The sequence below is a fragment of the Salvia miltiorrhiza genome, chromosome 8, assembly GCF_028751815.1.
Source record: "Salvia miltiorrhiza cultivar Shanhuang (shh) chromosome 8, IMPLAD_Smil_shh, whole genome shotgun sequence".
NCBI lineage: Eukaryota > Viridiplantae > Streptophyta > Magnoliopsida > Lamiales > Lamiaceae > Salvia > Salvia miltiorrhiza.
The window spans coordinates 27,882,056-27,898,013 of record NC_080394.1 but is presented as its reverse complement, the minus strand read 5'-3'; the positions used below and the strand labels follow the sequence as shown (position 1 = coordinate 27,898,013).

General features: G+C 39.7%; 1 protein-coding gene across 1 annotated transcript; it reads right to left on the bottom strand.

Moving 5' to 3' along the window:
- Positions 1-13,493: 13,493 nt before the first annotated feature.
- LOC130998270 (uncharacterized) lies at positions 13,494-14,048 on the bottom strand. Its single transcript, XM_057923702.1, has 2 exons — positions 13,955-14,048; positions 13,494-13,711 (listed from the first exon to the last, which is right to left on the bottom strand). Exons 1-2 carry the CDS (start codon positions 14,046-14,048, stop codon positions 13,494-13,496), a joined length of 312 nt encoding a protein of 103 aa, XP_057779685.1.
- Positions 14,049-15,958: the final 1,910 nt, after the last annotated feature.

Genomic DNA, 15,958 nt, shown 5'->3' with positions numbered 1-15,958 from the left:
CTTGCTAAAACTAAAGTAGTAACATGAAAAAAAAAAAAACAATAAATTAAAACTTAACAAGTTCAACTTAAATTTCTATGGAAATACTAAATCTCTAGTCATTCTCGACTTCCATGGCCACCTCAACTCCATAACTGCAAAACTGAGAAGATAAGGGGGTGAGCATATTGAAAATATACTCAGTGAGAAACCATGCAAATATTCACGTACACATAAACATGCAAATAATTCACATTGTCATACACATATTCTGAATTCTGAGTGTTTCTGATCATGTACTTGAACATGATATTCTGAATTTCTGATCATGTACTTGAACATGATATTCTGCGTTTCTGATCATGTACTTGAACATGATATTCTGAGCATGTATATAGACATGTAGCTGAGCAAGCATAATCAAATATGAACTAAAAGCACATTCAAACATACATGAATATAACAACAAGCATATAATCCCTCACCTTAAAGTCGAAGCTAAATAAATCAAATCCGGAATGAAGGTCTTAATAGCGCCGCACCAGAAGAATTCGTCAAAATCGCAGCTGAACAGACCAGTCAGCTTCAAGCCTTCGTTTGAAGCCTCAAACGTCCTTAAATCGTATTTTGCCCAGAAATACGACTTCTTCGTCTTCGAGAGAGCTTTCCATGGCCGCCTGTTTTGCTTGAATCGGAGTTCTGTGGAGGAAGTTATGGTCGTTCTCCCGAAACTGTCAGAACTTGATTTTCTGCGAAAATCTGACTCCACACGTTTCTGGCCCTCTCTGCTCTCTAAAATCCTAATTAATTAGTGTGTCCGTCTCTTTTAGGGTTTGAAAATAGATCCCATATTTATACTAGTTTCTAAAGAGCTTTTGATAAATATAAAAAAATTATTTTCTATGTATATCTCCTACTAAGATAAAGAATAAAGATGATAAAAGGAGTTCTAATTCTAATAGGAATCATTAATAATAATAATAATAATAATAATAATAATAATAATAATAATAATAATAATAATAATAATAATAATAAGCTATACAAAAAAATACCATTAATTAAACTTATAAAATAAATCTAAGTTATCGGGGTGTTACATCCCCCAATTCATCATTCATCTCTATCTTTCTCTACCATTTTTTCTCTCTTCTTCTATTCATCATTTTTCTCAAAAACAACATTTCAACCAAGAGAATAGGCGGAAAGCTTGAAAATATATAAGCTCATCAAGGCTACACAATTGAAGATCAAGATTATAAGATTTGTCTTTAAATTTCTATTTTCTTGCATTTCTAATTATGTTTTCTTATATCTTGCATTTAAGTGAATTTGTGATGAATTAAATTTATGATTTAATTAATTGCTTGTTGGGTTTCATTACTTCTTCGCATTTTTTGTTATTTAGTTTAATTATATGAACGATTGATCATTATTTGAACATATCTATTGTATTGAGCCAAGATTCAAGAGATGAGGATCAATACTAAAATAGGAACACGAAGTATATAGTTTCAACAAATCAAAAGATTGAGCAAATGTGGGAAAATGAGGGATAACAAAAATTTATGCTTTTAAATGTCTCATTTCTTTTCACATATTTTACACAAAAAAGAAATTTACCATTTTTCCTTCCTTATTTTCACTTCAAGTATCCCTCCTTTTCCCATCCATAATGAACGCACTCTTAATCTATCGGAGATGGTATAACTAGTTTATTAGTACTCCGTAAAATTAATTTTGGCGTAAAATTTAGGGTAAATATCATATTAAACCTTGAATTATACCCATTTTATCAAAAATATCCTGAAACTTTCAAAATGCTCTCTAAACCCTCAAAGTATCAGAGCTTTATCAAATATATCCCGCATCTATTTTCCGACCACCAGAAATATGACATGGCTCGCCGGATGCCACAGTGTAATTTAAAATTCATTTTTTTAATCCATGTTATTTTTTTATTCTCTTTTTTTAATCCATCCTGGAAATTAATTTAGGGCTCATCGGGTGTAGTTGAAAAGGGGCGAGAAAGGCACAACATCTATTGCCGCTGCCTTAATGTCGAGACCGACGGAGAAAGAGGTTGCCGGTATGGCACAAAGGACGCCGTAGCGTCGGACCAGAGCGGCGGCAGCCTCGGCTTACGGAGGGGCCTCCGACAACCGCATGGGAGGCGAGGGTCCCCAACAGAGGAAGCGCGGCAGCGTTGTGAGCAAACTCCAGCAGCAGCGGCAGAAATCTAGAACATAAGAGAAGAGAGAGCAGAGTCGATGTTGACCTGAATCGAAAGGCTAGGGCTCGATCCGTGAGTAGAGGAAGGACTTTAGCGCTGCTGCGATCTCCGGCCAAGGGAGGCGCGGCGGCGTCAAGCCCTGGGTGGTGACCGGAAATTTCAGATGAAGGAGCTAGGGCTCGATATTTTCCCTTCAATTGTGTGCTTCCAGTGAGGAATCAGAGAGGGTTTCCCTTCAATTGTGTGCTTCCAGTGAGGAATTAGAGAGGGAACTGGGATGAAGGGAGAGGCAGAAGGCGACTCAGGCTAATCCAATAAAATCGCGCAGTCCGATGCCTACGGCGAGTCGACGAGGCAATACGCGATGCCGGGGAGAAGCGCCTCGAAGTTCGGCTCGGGATCCGCCTCGACGAGGGCGGGGTGGAGGAGGCGGGTGCAGCAGCGGCTGAAGGTGTTGGACATGAAGAGGAAGTGGAGGAGCACGATGGCGGCGAACCCTAGGAAGAAGAGGAAGAGGGACATCACGATTGCCATGATTACGCATTTCAGGAAGAAGAGGAGGAGCTTCTTCTGGCTCTGGCTCATCAGCCGCGGCGGCGCGCAGCGCTGCTGGTTTTCTTGGGGAGAATCTGGCATGGTGGAATTGGAATTGGATCGAGTAGGGCTCCTCGCCGGATTAAGTTTATTTATTCATTCATTTTATTTAGTATTGGAGTGTATGTATAAAAGAATGACATGAATTAAAAAAAAAAAGAGAGAATAAAAAAATGATATGGATTAAAAAAAATAGATTTTAAATTACACTGTGGCATCCGATGAGCCACGTCATATTTCTGGTGGTCGGAAAAGAGATGCGAGAAATATTTGATAAAACTCTGATACTTTGAGGGTTTAGAGAACATTTTGAAAGTTTCAGGGTATTTTTGATAAAACGGATATAGTTCAAGGTTTAATATGATATTTACCCTAAAATTTATTTACTTCCGTAAAGCTTTCTAAAATATCAAAAGGTCTCATTTCTTTAATATTTTGCTTATTGTAATGGGCCTGCGTCAGATGCAGCCACTTTTTGGACCTGGGCTTCAAATTGTGAACAGTTCTCTCCATATATTCAAGTACCCGCCGTCTACTTGATACTATTATTGTACGAATTAATTTCTTTGAATTATGACTTTAATTTGTTTTATAGTTAATAGTTAATACTGTTATATTTTAAATATCAAAATAATATATTCAGACATATAAATTAAAATAGAGTAAGATACGATTAAGAGGGTGTTTGGCTAAACTTATTTTAATACTATTCTATTTTAAATTTCAAAATAATATATTCAGACATAAATAAAAATAGAGTAAAACACAATTAAGAGGGTGTTTGGCTAAATTTATTTTAAAAAGTTTATAAGCTTTTATAGCTTATAAGATGTTTTAAAAGCATATAAGATGCAATTTTTTTTTTTTTTTTTTGGAGAATACATATAAGATATAGTTTTTTAAGAGTTTATAAATTGTCAAAATGCTTTAATAATTGAGCTTCTAAGCAAGAGAGAGAACATCTTTATTAGAGAGAGAAAATCGAACAGAGATGAAATTGAGAGGGTATATAATGAAAATAACAAAATATAATTGAACAATATTTTAAAAATAATTGTTACATATAAGATTATATATAAAAAAAAGTTGGATAGGTGAACTTATTTTTTTTAGGAAGCTTATAAGATATTGGAGCTTATTTTTAGAGCTTATAAGTTGTTTAAAAGCTTATTTTGACAAACACCTTGAAAGAGTTTATGTTAGGTCCCGGGGGTCTCGAATAGGTGTATGGGGGGGGGGGGGGAATACACCTATGTGCTATTTTTCTTTTCCTCAAAGTGAGGGATCTCCAGATAGAGATCTAAACGAAACTTTACACGCAAATAGTGACGCCTGTTAACTGAAAACAGTTTTGACCAAATAGGGTTGACGACTGATACTGAAAGCTCTTCAGTAAAGAGTTATCAGTTAAGTTGCTGGAACTTAACTGATGCACTCATGGGCTTCAGTCGAGTTTGCTAAAACAGAGATGATAACACTCTTCCTGACTATCAAAAGATAGATCAGTCAGACTGATATCATACGCAGCGGAAATTAAACTTAGTTTCGCAATAGCCTCGGTTGAGCACGTTGTTGGTCTTAGGTTTCTCTTTGCAGTTATTCAGTATTCAGTTTATCAATTGAAACAACACAAGTAGGAAAGTAAAACTGAAAGCTATAAACAACACAGAGACTTTTACGTGGTTCGGAAAAACCCTTTCCTACATCCACGGTCGGTTGATCAGACCAACAATCCACTCCTCAAGTGCTTAACAGGTGCACTGCAAACCAAACCGTGTGCTTGCCGGGTGCACACAACCGTACCACTGAAGAAAACCCTTCTTCAGTACCCACACTTCACTCGTTTCGGATTTCTCTTGCTTAGCACAACTCGCGCTAAGACTCTCAGAGTCAGAGTACCTTCCTGAACTCCGAATCACTCAAACACTCAAATCTTTCTGTCTGAAAGGAGGTTTGAACGGGTGCCAACTATACTGCAAAGAACAATTTCTTTGGAGCAAGTTTGACCTTGGCTTCTGGGTAAACAGAGGTTTGCCTAAGGTCTAAGAGAATGTGTAATCAGCTGTGACTGATTTTGGCTTTGGAATTCTCTTCTTCGATTCAAGCTTTGGGGAGGTTAAGCTTTAGGCTGAGTAGCAATTTTGGTAGAGCTTCAGCTTATGTTGTTGAATCGGTGAAGGTTGAAGTGATCCTCGAGCGCTATTTGTAGGAGAACTCTTGAGTAGATCCGTTGGCGTAGAACGTCCTCAAGATTTCTTCCGTTGGAGAGCAATTCGAATTTGGGCTGAGGCTTCAATCTTCTAGGTTCCTTGTCTGGTAGAAACGGCTCTCTTGAGGGACATGAGATGTGACGTCTCTAATAAAGTAGCCACCAAATAGGAATGACCTCTGCAGAGATAAGATCCTGAGATCTCTGCATTTAATGCGGCTGTACTTTTGTGAGTACGTGGCTTCATTTGAACGTTGGAAGATCAGTCCGAGGAAGAATGTTCAACTGATACTTGACTTTAGTATCAGTCCGCGGCACGCATTAAGTAATCAGTTCCGAACTGATTCTTCAACTGATACTTCAGTTGGTATCTTCAGTCTTCAGTCCTTCGTCCTTCAGTCTTCAGTCTTCAGAACCGCAAGCTAAACTAGAAACGAACTCTAACACTTGAGTTCAAAACAGTTCTAGTCTATTACAATTACGACCTATGAATTTTGGTATCATCAAAACAAGGATTAGGATATTCCACAAGGTTCCCAACAATTTCCCCCTTTTTGATGATGCCAAAACCATACAGCAGTTCTAGACAATAAAAAGACTGAACGCACAGCACAAGTTCTAAAACTGGGGTGAAAACAGTTCCCCCTTAACAATAGAACCTAAAAACTTGTACTTAGAGTTAAGAATGAAACAGTTCTAAAACAGAACAAGGAGAAGACAGAAAAACATAATCAGAGCCTGGACAAAGAGTCATTGTCTTCAGGCTGAGATCAAAAAGAAGTTCTTTTCATTAATGAAAGACTGATAAGCCATCAGTCGAGGTACAGAGCAAGACTTACATTGGAGTAAAAAGAAAAACAAAAACAACATGGGAAACCCATGGACTCCAGCAGTCTGCTTGGTTGCGCCTTTGAACTTCTTGATCTTCATCTTCTGTCTTCGTGTCTTCATGTTCCTAAGCTTGTTCCACTCTCACTTGTTTTCCGTTGAGTTGAGGTCTTTACTGGAACGTCGTCCTTACATCTTCTGGTGATCCTTTGCTGTCTCATCTTCAGTCAAGAAAGAAGGGACAGGAGCAACCTTAGGGAAGGTTTCTCTCTGACTTCTGACTTTCCCCCTTTTTGGCAACATAAAAAAGAGAGCTGATGATAGAGGCAATGATCGGATGGGACTTCAACTTCGATTCTCAAGCACTCGTGGGAGAACTTGAAAAGGGGAAGAGATCCCGAGATGCAGAAGGAAGAGGATGCCAGTGGAGAGGTGGAGAGATGAGAAGGGAAGACGAAGAAGTGATGGAGACGGAGAGATGAGGAAGAGCAAAGTGAAGAAAAGGAAAGTATGCATAGCATCTTAGAGATAATCATGAGATGCAGCTATACATACGATCTGGAGGGCGAGGAGACAAACGAGGAGGGAAGAATTAGAGGAGTGCGAGAGGTGGGAAGGAGAAACGAAGGAAATGCATGGCGAGGCTTTGATGAAAGAATTAGATCAAAACGCGCCTCGTCATACATGGAGGAAAGAGAAGGTGAGGATGAAAAATCGAATCAGTGGTAGTCGTGAGGACTAGCACTGTCGATGTTGAGCCGGTTGACAACGAGCTCCTGCTCATTGTTGTTGCACCACATGGAAGCTTCACAAAAAGGTGAGAAGCTCGCCTGAAGAACATGTGAAGTCCATCTGCTTGAGACAGCTACTTCAAGCCATATGGTCCGGGCATGAGGATAGAAGACACTCGCTTCGCTGGATACAAGTGAGGGTAGAGTAAACTTTGACGTCGGAGAGACGTTGAGATCCAGTGGAAGGGTCCGGTGAAGACCAAGTATGTGAGCGTCATTCTCCCACTCCATGACTTTGCAGTCATAGATTTCTCCTTTAGTCGGAACAGAATTTCTCTGCAACTTTGGAAAGATTGAAAATTTTTCTCACAGTGAAGGCTGTGGAGAGTTGTTAGTTGATGCATAAAAAGAGTGAAGACAACATGGTATAAATAGACAAAATTTGTACCAAGTAAGAAGATGAAAAGTTTTTCGAAAACTGTGCCTAAAATGTATTTGAAGAAAAATTCACGTCCGCCGTCACTGCAGGGGACTGAAGCTTAAAAAAAGTGAGAGGTATCATTGCATTATGTCATGTTAATGAGGTTCTCAAGAAATTTTATCACAGAGGCAACGGGTTGGAAAGATTTTTAGAGAAGATTTTGACAAGTTCAATCAAAACAGATTTTTCCTTTTAAAACACTTGTCCTTCTCGGATATTCCATTTTCCAACAATCAGTTAAAGGTTTTGAAAGAAACTGATCAGTTAGAGAAAGATTTTGAATTAAGACTCAAGGCTCTTAACTAAAATAACTGGTTTTAAATAGTAAGCTTTAAAAATACTTACTGATCGACTGATCATTGTAGCCAGTCGATACCACTTGATCCTGGTTGAATCATCAGGATGGCTTCTCTTCAGATGAGCGCTTGACTTCATTGCTTTCCACGTCAGCGGTCGTAGAACAGTAGTTGGTTGACCACCAGTTAGTATGACTGTTTGAGAAAATCTTCAAACACAGCATCGCTCTTCAGGGTTGATGTGGCCGATCCTTCCACACAGATCGTTGAACCTTTTTTCTGGAAGAGCTTTGGTCAGCAAGTCCGCTCTCTGAACAGCAATTGGAATCCATTCCACATAGATAATTTTCTTTTTGACATGATCACGGATGAAGTGATGTCGAATAGCAATATGCTTGACTCTGGTGTGATGAACTGGATTCTGGGAGATTGTAATAGCACTGGAGCTGTCGCAATAGATTGGGACTTCCTTTTCGTCTATCCCATAGTCCTTCAACTGTTGGACTAACCACAAGAGTTGTGAGCAGCAGCTTCCGGCAGCAACATATTCAGCTTCAGTTGTGGAGATGACGACTGAAGTCTGCTTCTTTGAAAACCATGAGATGAGCTTGTTGCCTAGGAATTGACAGGTTCCGGAGGTTGATTTGCGATCAATTTTGCATCCAGCAAAATCTGAGTCTGAATATCCGGTGAGCTTGAAGTCGTCGTCTGCTGGGTACCACAATCCTAAGTTGGGTGTGCCTTTGAGATATCGCAGAATTCGCTTTGCTGCATCCAAATGAGCTTCATTTGGATGTGACTGATATCTTGCACATACCCCGACTGCAAATGCGATGTCTGGTCTGCTCGCAGTCAAATACAACAATGATCCAATGATTTCTCTGTACTTCATCGAAGAAACAGATTTTCCTTCTGAACCTGGATCAACTTTACAGTTTGTGTTCATTGGGATCTTGACTGATTTCATGTGCTGAATACCGAACTTGGCTATCAGTTCCTTGGCATACTTGGACTGACTGATCAGTATTCCTTCGCTGGTCTGCTTGACTTGCAATCCGAGAAAGAAATTCATTTATCCCATCATGGACATTTGGAACTTGTTGGTCATGATGTCAGCAAACTTTTTGCACATGGGTTCGGATTTGGATCCGAAAATTATGTCATCGACATAAATCTAAACAAGCAAGAGATCTTCTCATTCTTTGAGAGTGAACAAAGTTCTGTCCACAGATCCTTTCTTGAAACCTTGTTCAACAAGATACTCTGAGAGAGTATCATACCACGCTCTTGGAGCTTGCTTCAAGCCATAAAGCGCTTTCTTCAGCTTGTACACCTTTTCTGGTCCAGCAACCTCAAAGCCTGGAGGTTGTTCCACATAGACTTCATCGGTGAGCAGTCCATTAAGAAATGCACACTTCACATCCATTTGGTGTACCTTGAAACCTTTGTGAGCTGCGAAGGCTAAGAAGAGTCTGACTGCTTTCAATCTGGCAACTGGAGCGAACGTTTCGTCGTAGTCGATTCCTTCTTCTTGACTGTATACTTTTGATACAAGCCTTGCTTTGTTTCTCACAACGTTTCCTTCTTCGTCTTTCTTGTTTTTGAAAATCCATTTCAAACCAATCACCTATGCATCATCTGGTCGATCCACAAGCTCCCAAACTGAATTCCGGTTGAATTCATTGAGTTCTTCTTGCATTGCGATGACCCATTGAGTGGACTTTAGAGCTTCTTCAACATCCTTGGGCTCTGAAGATGATAAGAAACAGCTGAAAATCTTATCTTCGTTGATGCAGTTCTGATTGATGTCAAAGACGAGGTTGCACATTGATCTTCGAGTCTTGACGCCATCTGATGGTTTTCCAATGATGTTATCCTTTGAGTGGAGTTCAAACCATCTTCGATACTTCTTGATCTTTTCTGGAGATGGTGGGGCTTCTTCAGTCAGAATGGTTCTGAAGTGTTAAGCACCTTCTGGAGCAGGGGAGAGTTGAGCTGGAGCTGCTTCGGCACGTTCAACTCGATCTTCAGCAACTGGAGTTCCCCCTTGACTGATGCTATCTGCATTGGCTCCAGTCTGAACTTCAGACCTTTGGCTGATCTTTTGATACTGAAGCTTCTCAGTATCTTCATCTTTTCCTAGTCCTCACACCAAGACAGTAGAGGGCTTGGTGTTGTGGATTTTAGCTTTGGAACCTTCAGTGTTCTGGACATACCTTTCAGTTTCCTCGTATGGAGTTTTTCCATGTCTTTGAGTGGGGAAGAAGCGATTCTGCGTGTAGCATGCGTTGTTGACTGCTTCGGCCCAAAACTTCAAGGGGGTTTTGATTCGGCTAGCATCGTCCTTGCTGCTTCCTTCAAAGACCTGTTTCTTCTTTCTGCAACTCCATTCTGTTGAGAAGTTCTTGCTGCAGAAGTTTGATGACTGATTCCTTGTTCATCACAATACTCACGAATGACAGTATTGAGGAACTCAGTCCCACGATCTGATCTGATGCTGATGATGTTGACTTCCTTTTCCACGCTCAGTCTTCTCAGCAGCTTTGGCAGTTCTTCCAGTGTCTCTTTCTTTTTGAAGAGAAAGATAACCCAAGTATATCCTGAATAATCATCCACAACAACTAAGGTGTACTTCCTACCGTTGTAGCTTCTTAGAGAGATTGGGCCAAACAGATCCATGTGAAGTAATTGAAGAATTCTTCCTGAGGAGTGTCCTGACTTTGACTTGAAAGACATTCGCGTCTGCTTTCCCCTTTGACATGCTTCGCATTCTTACTTCTTCTGGAACACAATAGAAGGCAGACCTTCTACCAGTTGATGTTTAGCAAGCTTGTTGATTGTCTTGAAGTTGAGATGGTTGAGTCTCCTGTGCCACAGCCAGTTGAGCTCCGAGCTGCTTTTGCTGATGAGGCATGTTTCAGGTGGGCTGTCTTCCCATGAAACGACGTAACGTCTTCCTTGTCTGAAACCTTTCAGAACCACCTTCTTTTGATTGTTTCTAACAGTGAATTCATCCTTTTTGATCTTCACTGTGAAACTGCTGTCACAAAATTGACTCACAGACAACAGATTATGTTAAAGACCAGAAACAAAGCTAACATTACTGATACTGGCGTTACCCATGTTGAGCACACCATAGCCTTTTGTCTCTCTGATTGAGTTGTCTCTGAATGCAACTTTGGATCCAGCTTTCTCAACATACTGTGATAGATATTCTTTGTAGCCCATCATGTGCTTCGAGCAGCCGCTGTCCAGATACCATGTTCTGATTGAAGCTTTAACTTCTTCCTTCTTTTTGTGTTTCCTGATTTTGACCTGCAATGAAGAGTTACTTCAGGTACCCAATCAAGATTTGGGTCCTTCGATGTTAGCTCGAGTTCCCTTTGGAACCCATATCTGCTTCAGAGTTGGTCTGGCTGATCTCTTGCGCTTTGCTGAACGTCTGACTGAAGTTGTTGGCGCTTCAGTTGGCACACGAGCATTCTTCTGTTGAGATTTTCTTTTGAAGACCTCACTCTTGTAGGAGTTCTGTTTGATGAGTGGTTGAGGTCTTCTTTGCTCAGTGAAGTATATTCCTTGAGATACTCGAGTCTTTCCAGACTGATGGAGACTTGACTGATGTCATGGAACATGAGTCGTATGATGTCCAGTTGCTTGTCGTCGTGGATGTCGCTTGGCTCGTCTGGACTCATTATTGTTTTGTCTCCATGGATGTTGTTCTTTCTGAAACTGAACTGATTTCAGTCTCTGACTGATGTGGTCGTTCTTTCCCCTGGACTGGTGAGGAAGATTCTTTTTTATTCCTGATGTTCCTTCCCCAATCTTTGACTGAAATCTGCTTTCCAGTCTTCTCAGTAGTGTGATCTGGTTGGGGGCCTCCTTTGCTCGTCTGTAGCTCCGTGGAGGTGGAACATTTGATCTTGCCATCAGTTTGCGTTTGCGAACTTCATCCATATCATGATCTCTTGATTCTTCTGATGTTGTGACTTCAGAAGTATCGTCCTTTGAAATGATCATGATATTATTTCCTTTGTCAACTGCAACCTTTCCTCCAATGCTTTCAACAAGACCTTTTGATGGAAAGTTGCTCATCATGGGTGACTTCATCATGCAGTCCTTGACTGTTTCTTCCAGCTTGTGATTGAGCCTCTTGATCTCATGAGATGCTCTATCACATTCCGAGTTGGAGATTCTGAGCATTTCTTCCAGTCGACTATTCTCCATGATTAGCTGATCAAGACAAGTTTCATCCGGAAAGTAGATGATTCTCTGATTCCTAGCTCGTTCATCATTGATCTCCTTTTCCATTTTCTGATTCTGCTTGAGGAGATCTTCGAACATTTTCCTCAACTGATAGTGATCAGTCATGAGCTGATTACACTCATCAGTTTCATCGAATGAGCTTTCTCCAGATTCTGAGTGGTCTCCTGAAAACATCAGGAAGTTATCCGTATAAGGAGTTTTTGAATGAGAGATTACCTCTGAGCCATTCATTCCATTGTCGTAGCTGTTGTCAGCCACGCTTTCAGATCCATTGGCCATCAGGGCTTGACTCTCATCGTCTGAGCTGGTGCTGTCGAAGTCGGATGATTCTGATGTGTCTTTGGAATAATCAGCATCGTCAGCAACCATCGCTTTCTTCTTCGAGAAGCTGCGATCTTTCTTGGCTTTCAGCTCTCTGCGCTCAGATTGAGTCAGTTCAGGGCATTCATTTCGAAAGTGCCCTTTCTTTCTGCATCCAAAGCATTCCATGTCTTTGATGTCGCAAGCGGCTGACTTCCTTTCTCCGCTTCGATCAATGGAATGTCTGGAGTTGCTTTCTCTTTCCTTTCCTTTGAAGTACTGCTTGTGGAACCTTCTGTACTTCCGGAACTTGGACTCCATTTTGTTGAATCTTTCAGTCAACAAAGCATATTGACTGAAGAAGTCCTCAGGGTTGAGTTCCGCTGGTTCCTTGATTTGCTTCTTGCCTTCTCTTGTTGAGGCTTTCAGTGCTGCTCATCTTGAGGTTGATGGACCATCTTCGTCTGATCCTCCAGCCTTCTTGATTCCTAGATTTCTCTGAAGGTCGAACTCATTTGCCATGAGGTCAGAGAAAAGCTTGTTTGTCGGGAGTTGACTGAATCCTGGCTTATGTTGATGAGCGACTGAGTAGATCTGCCATTCTCCTCGTGGCAGTGCTCGAAGAATCTTCAGGTTAATTTCTCGTTGAGTGTATTTATCTTTAGAAATGGATTGAACTTCATTCAAGATTTGATTAATCTAAGTTCCATTCTTCGACAGATTCATTCTTGAGCATGAGGAAGGAGTCGAACTTCTGGCAAGTTATGGATAGCTTATTCTCCTTGATTTCCTCGGAACCTACGCACATTCTTTCAAGAATGTCCCACATCTCCTTTGCAGTTCCGCACTTGATGATCTTCATGACATGCTTGTCGGGAACGGTGCCGGAGATGATGCTTTTGGCGAGGTTGTCAAGCTCATCTTGCTTCCTTTCTTCGGTGGTGAAGTCTGCCTTTTGCTTTGGCTGGACCTCATCGTAAGGATCCTGTCGTGGATCACAGGAACCCGTTTGACGGTTTCGGTGATGGTGATTGGTCCTTTGGTGATGACTTCCCACATTCGGCAATGTTGGGCGGTGAGGAAGCTTTCAAGCCGAAACTTTCATATGTCGTATTTTTCAATACTAACATAGGTAGAGAAGATAATCTACTGTGGTTAGTCTCCATCAAAAAAGAGAGAACAGATAACAACAGATAGAACAAACAGCAAGCACAAATTGAAAGAGAAAACTTTTTCGAGACCTTTGAGAAAAGGATCTAGTTCAATTAGAACCTAATCAGATACAGTGTGTTCTTGCGAACAACCTGCTTTGATACCAATTGTTAGGTCCCCGAGGGTCTCGAATAGGTGTATGGAGGGGGGGAATACACCTATGGGCAGGGACGGAGCCAGGAATTTTTGGGAGGGGGGCCCGGAAATTTTTTTGGGGACATTCAGTACATTTTAGACATTTTTATAATAATAATAATAATAATAATAAACAACATTTTCATAGATAATATAGTTCTAATACATTTGAAATAGCATAGCTATAAAGTTCAATACATTACAAATAACCTAAGAATAAATACTTGGTGAACTAGTTGTTTTCTGTTTGAGAAAGTGATGACAATTGATTGCGACGTGTACTCATCGACTGAAAACGTTGCAATATCTTCTCATTATCAATTGTTGAGAAAATATCCTTTTCAATGTACACGATCAAACTGTCATTCATCCACTCGTCCTGCATACGATTTCGCAAATCACTTTTGACGAGCTTCATTGCAGAAAATGCTCTCTCAACAGAAGCTAGAGCTACAGGTAAAACCATGTCAACTCAATCATACGATAGACTAATTGAAAAATTAAATGATTGCCACTTTTAACCATTTCTGGAGCAAAACTTCCCAAATCAGTGATCGTAGAAATACGAGGATGATGCCGCACAAGTACTATGAAATTACGGAGTTGTTGTGGCAGACATAAACAATCACCTGTTAAGGATTTCACATTAATAAAGATATTATGAAATTATTGTAAAAAATAATAAATAATCACCTGCGGAGAAGTCTTCAGGGTACCAAGTAGTAAAACGCATGAGTTGATTAATGTCGAATTGGGAGAAAGAATCTCTTGGATCAAGACATGCCATGCATCTAAGTAGATCGGTGCTAGCTTCAGAAAACGATTATTCATCTCTTGTATGATTAAATCAACAACATAACATTGCAAGAATAAATAATAACTTATTGTTAAGACATGAAAAATTAAAATAAATAAAATGAATTAAATATTGAAATTAAAAGAAATACCTCTGTAAAAATCTCCACACGGTAATAATGATCATTGGTGATGCTCTGCCTTCTATAACCAGGTCGTGTTATCGTGTCTTCCATATCAATCAAAGAAATAACATTCACCTCACAAAATCTATTGACTTCATCACAAATTATTTCCTACCCAGTGTTTCTGAAGTCATGTAGTTGAGATTTCACTGCATCAATCAAAATCATGGCTTGCACAATATTTTGATCCCTTCTTTGTAATGCATATGACAATTCATTTGTGATTCCTAACAAATATCTCATCAAATGCATCACAAACACAAACTCATAATCATTCATCTTCCGGAGCAAACCTCTTGCAGTACTTCTAACCTCAGAGCTACTTGTATCATCACGTATATTTCCCAATATCATTAATTATAGCAAGTGTAACCTCTGAAGCACAAGCACGTGCTAAATCTTTTTGAATTTGTGGAGAAGTCATTTGACTATTACCAGGAGCATTTGAACCCAAAACTTTGGAAACAACATCATTATGATCACTATACCAATGAAGCAACTCAAGAAAATTACCTCGATTTGAAGAACTAGTTGACTCATCGTTTCCACGAAAAGGCATTCCTTGCTTCAATAGAAAATGACTCACATCCAATGAAGCCGTCAAACGAGCGCGGTAAGCAACATCCAACTCACGAGCTTTTGATCTAACATAGATGCCACACTATGTCTTTGATCTTTAAAGGCTTCAATTTGCATTCTGGCATTGTTGTGACTACTATCTGCATTTCCAACATGTTCTGCAAATTTAACCAAGGCCTTCTTCCAATTGCTAAATCATGTCTTGGTAAATGCATCTGCTCTATACTTACTCGCTTTATCCTGTGGCTTGAAAAGATAACACCAAAAGCAAAAGCAAGCGTCTTTTGCAACACTATACTCTAACCACACAAACTTTTGATACCACGCATCTTGAAAACTTCTTAATTGAGTGCCGAATTCAGTCTTTGGATAGGTATGTCCAACTACTTGACAAGGCCCCATAGACCAATATTCTCTACGTTCTTGATCTCGAATAGCAATATCAAACTCATCAATTGGTTTCCTTAATCCCGGATCACGAACATATTCACTAAAATTTGTTTCAGTTTCCACATTTTCTTCGACTTCTACATTTGCTTCAACATTTGCTCCAATAAAAGGTGTAATTGAAGCACTTGAAGATTCACCTCTACGTTTTTTAGAAAAAAAAAAAAACGTTCAATTTCCTATAAAATTAAATTAATTCAAATTCATAAATTGATTGCTAAGCTGAAATTAATAGATAAATAAGTCATACCCTATTAATAAACGAAATTGATTCACAAATTAATAGGCGAAAAAATCTCAAGACACTACCTCTTGGTCTCTGAACTGAAATGGAAAGTGGAATTAATTGAATGTCCTAATCACAATTCTCAAATTAATAAACGAAATTAATTGATTCACAAAAAATTGTAATTGAATGTCATAATCACAATTCACAAAACAAATTAACTCCACCGTCCACTTTAGACTCCACCAATTGACTCCACAAATTAACTCCACCGTCCATTCCCACCAATTGCAAGATAATATGGTTTAAAAGAAAAATAAAATTGACTCCCATCTCACAAATCACAAGGTGGAATCAGCAAAGTGGGTTTCATCTCACAAATAAAATTCGCATATGCTAAGCAAACTACCTCTTGGTCTCTAAAATGGAAGGTGGAATCAGCACAACGGTGGTGCCGTGGTGGAC

Coding starts and splice junctions, on each gene's coding strand:
- LOC130998270 (XM_057923702.1), bottom strand. CDS start 14,048: ATGGCATGTCTTGATCCAAGAGATTCTTTCTCCCAATTCGACATTAAT. Junction 13,712..13,954: donor CCCTGAAGACTTCTCCGCAG/GTGATTATTTAT, acceptor TTTTACCTGTAG/CTCTAGCTTCTGTTGAGAGA.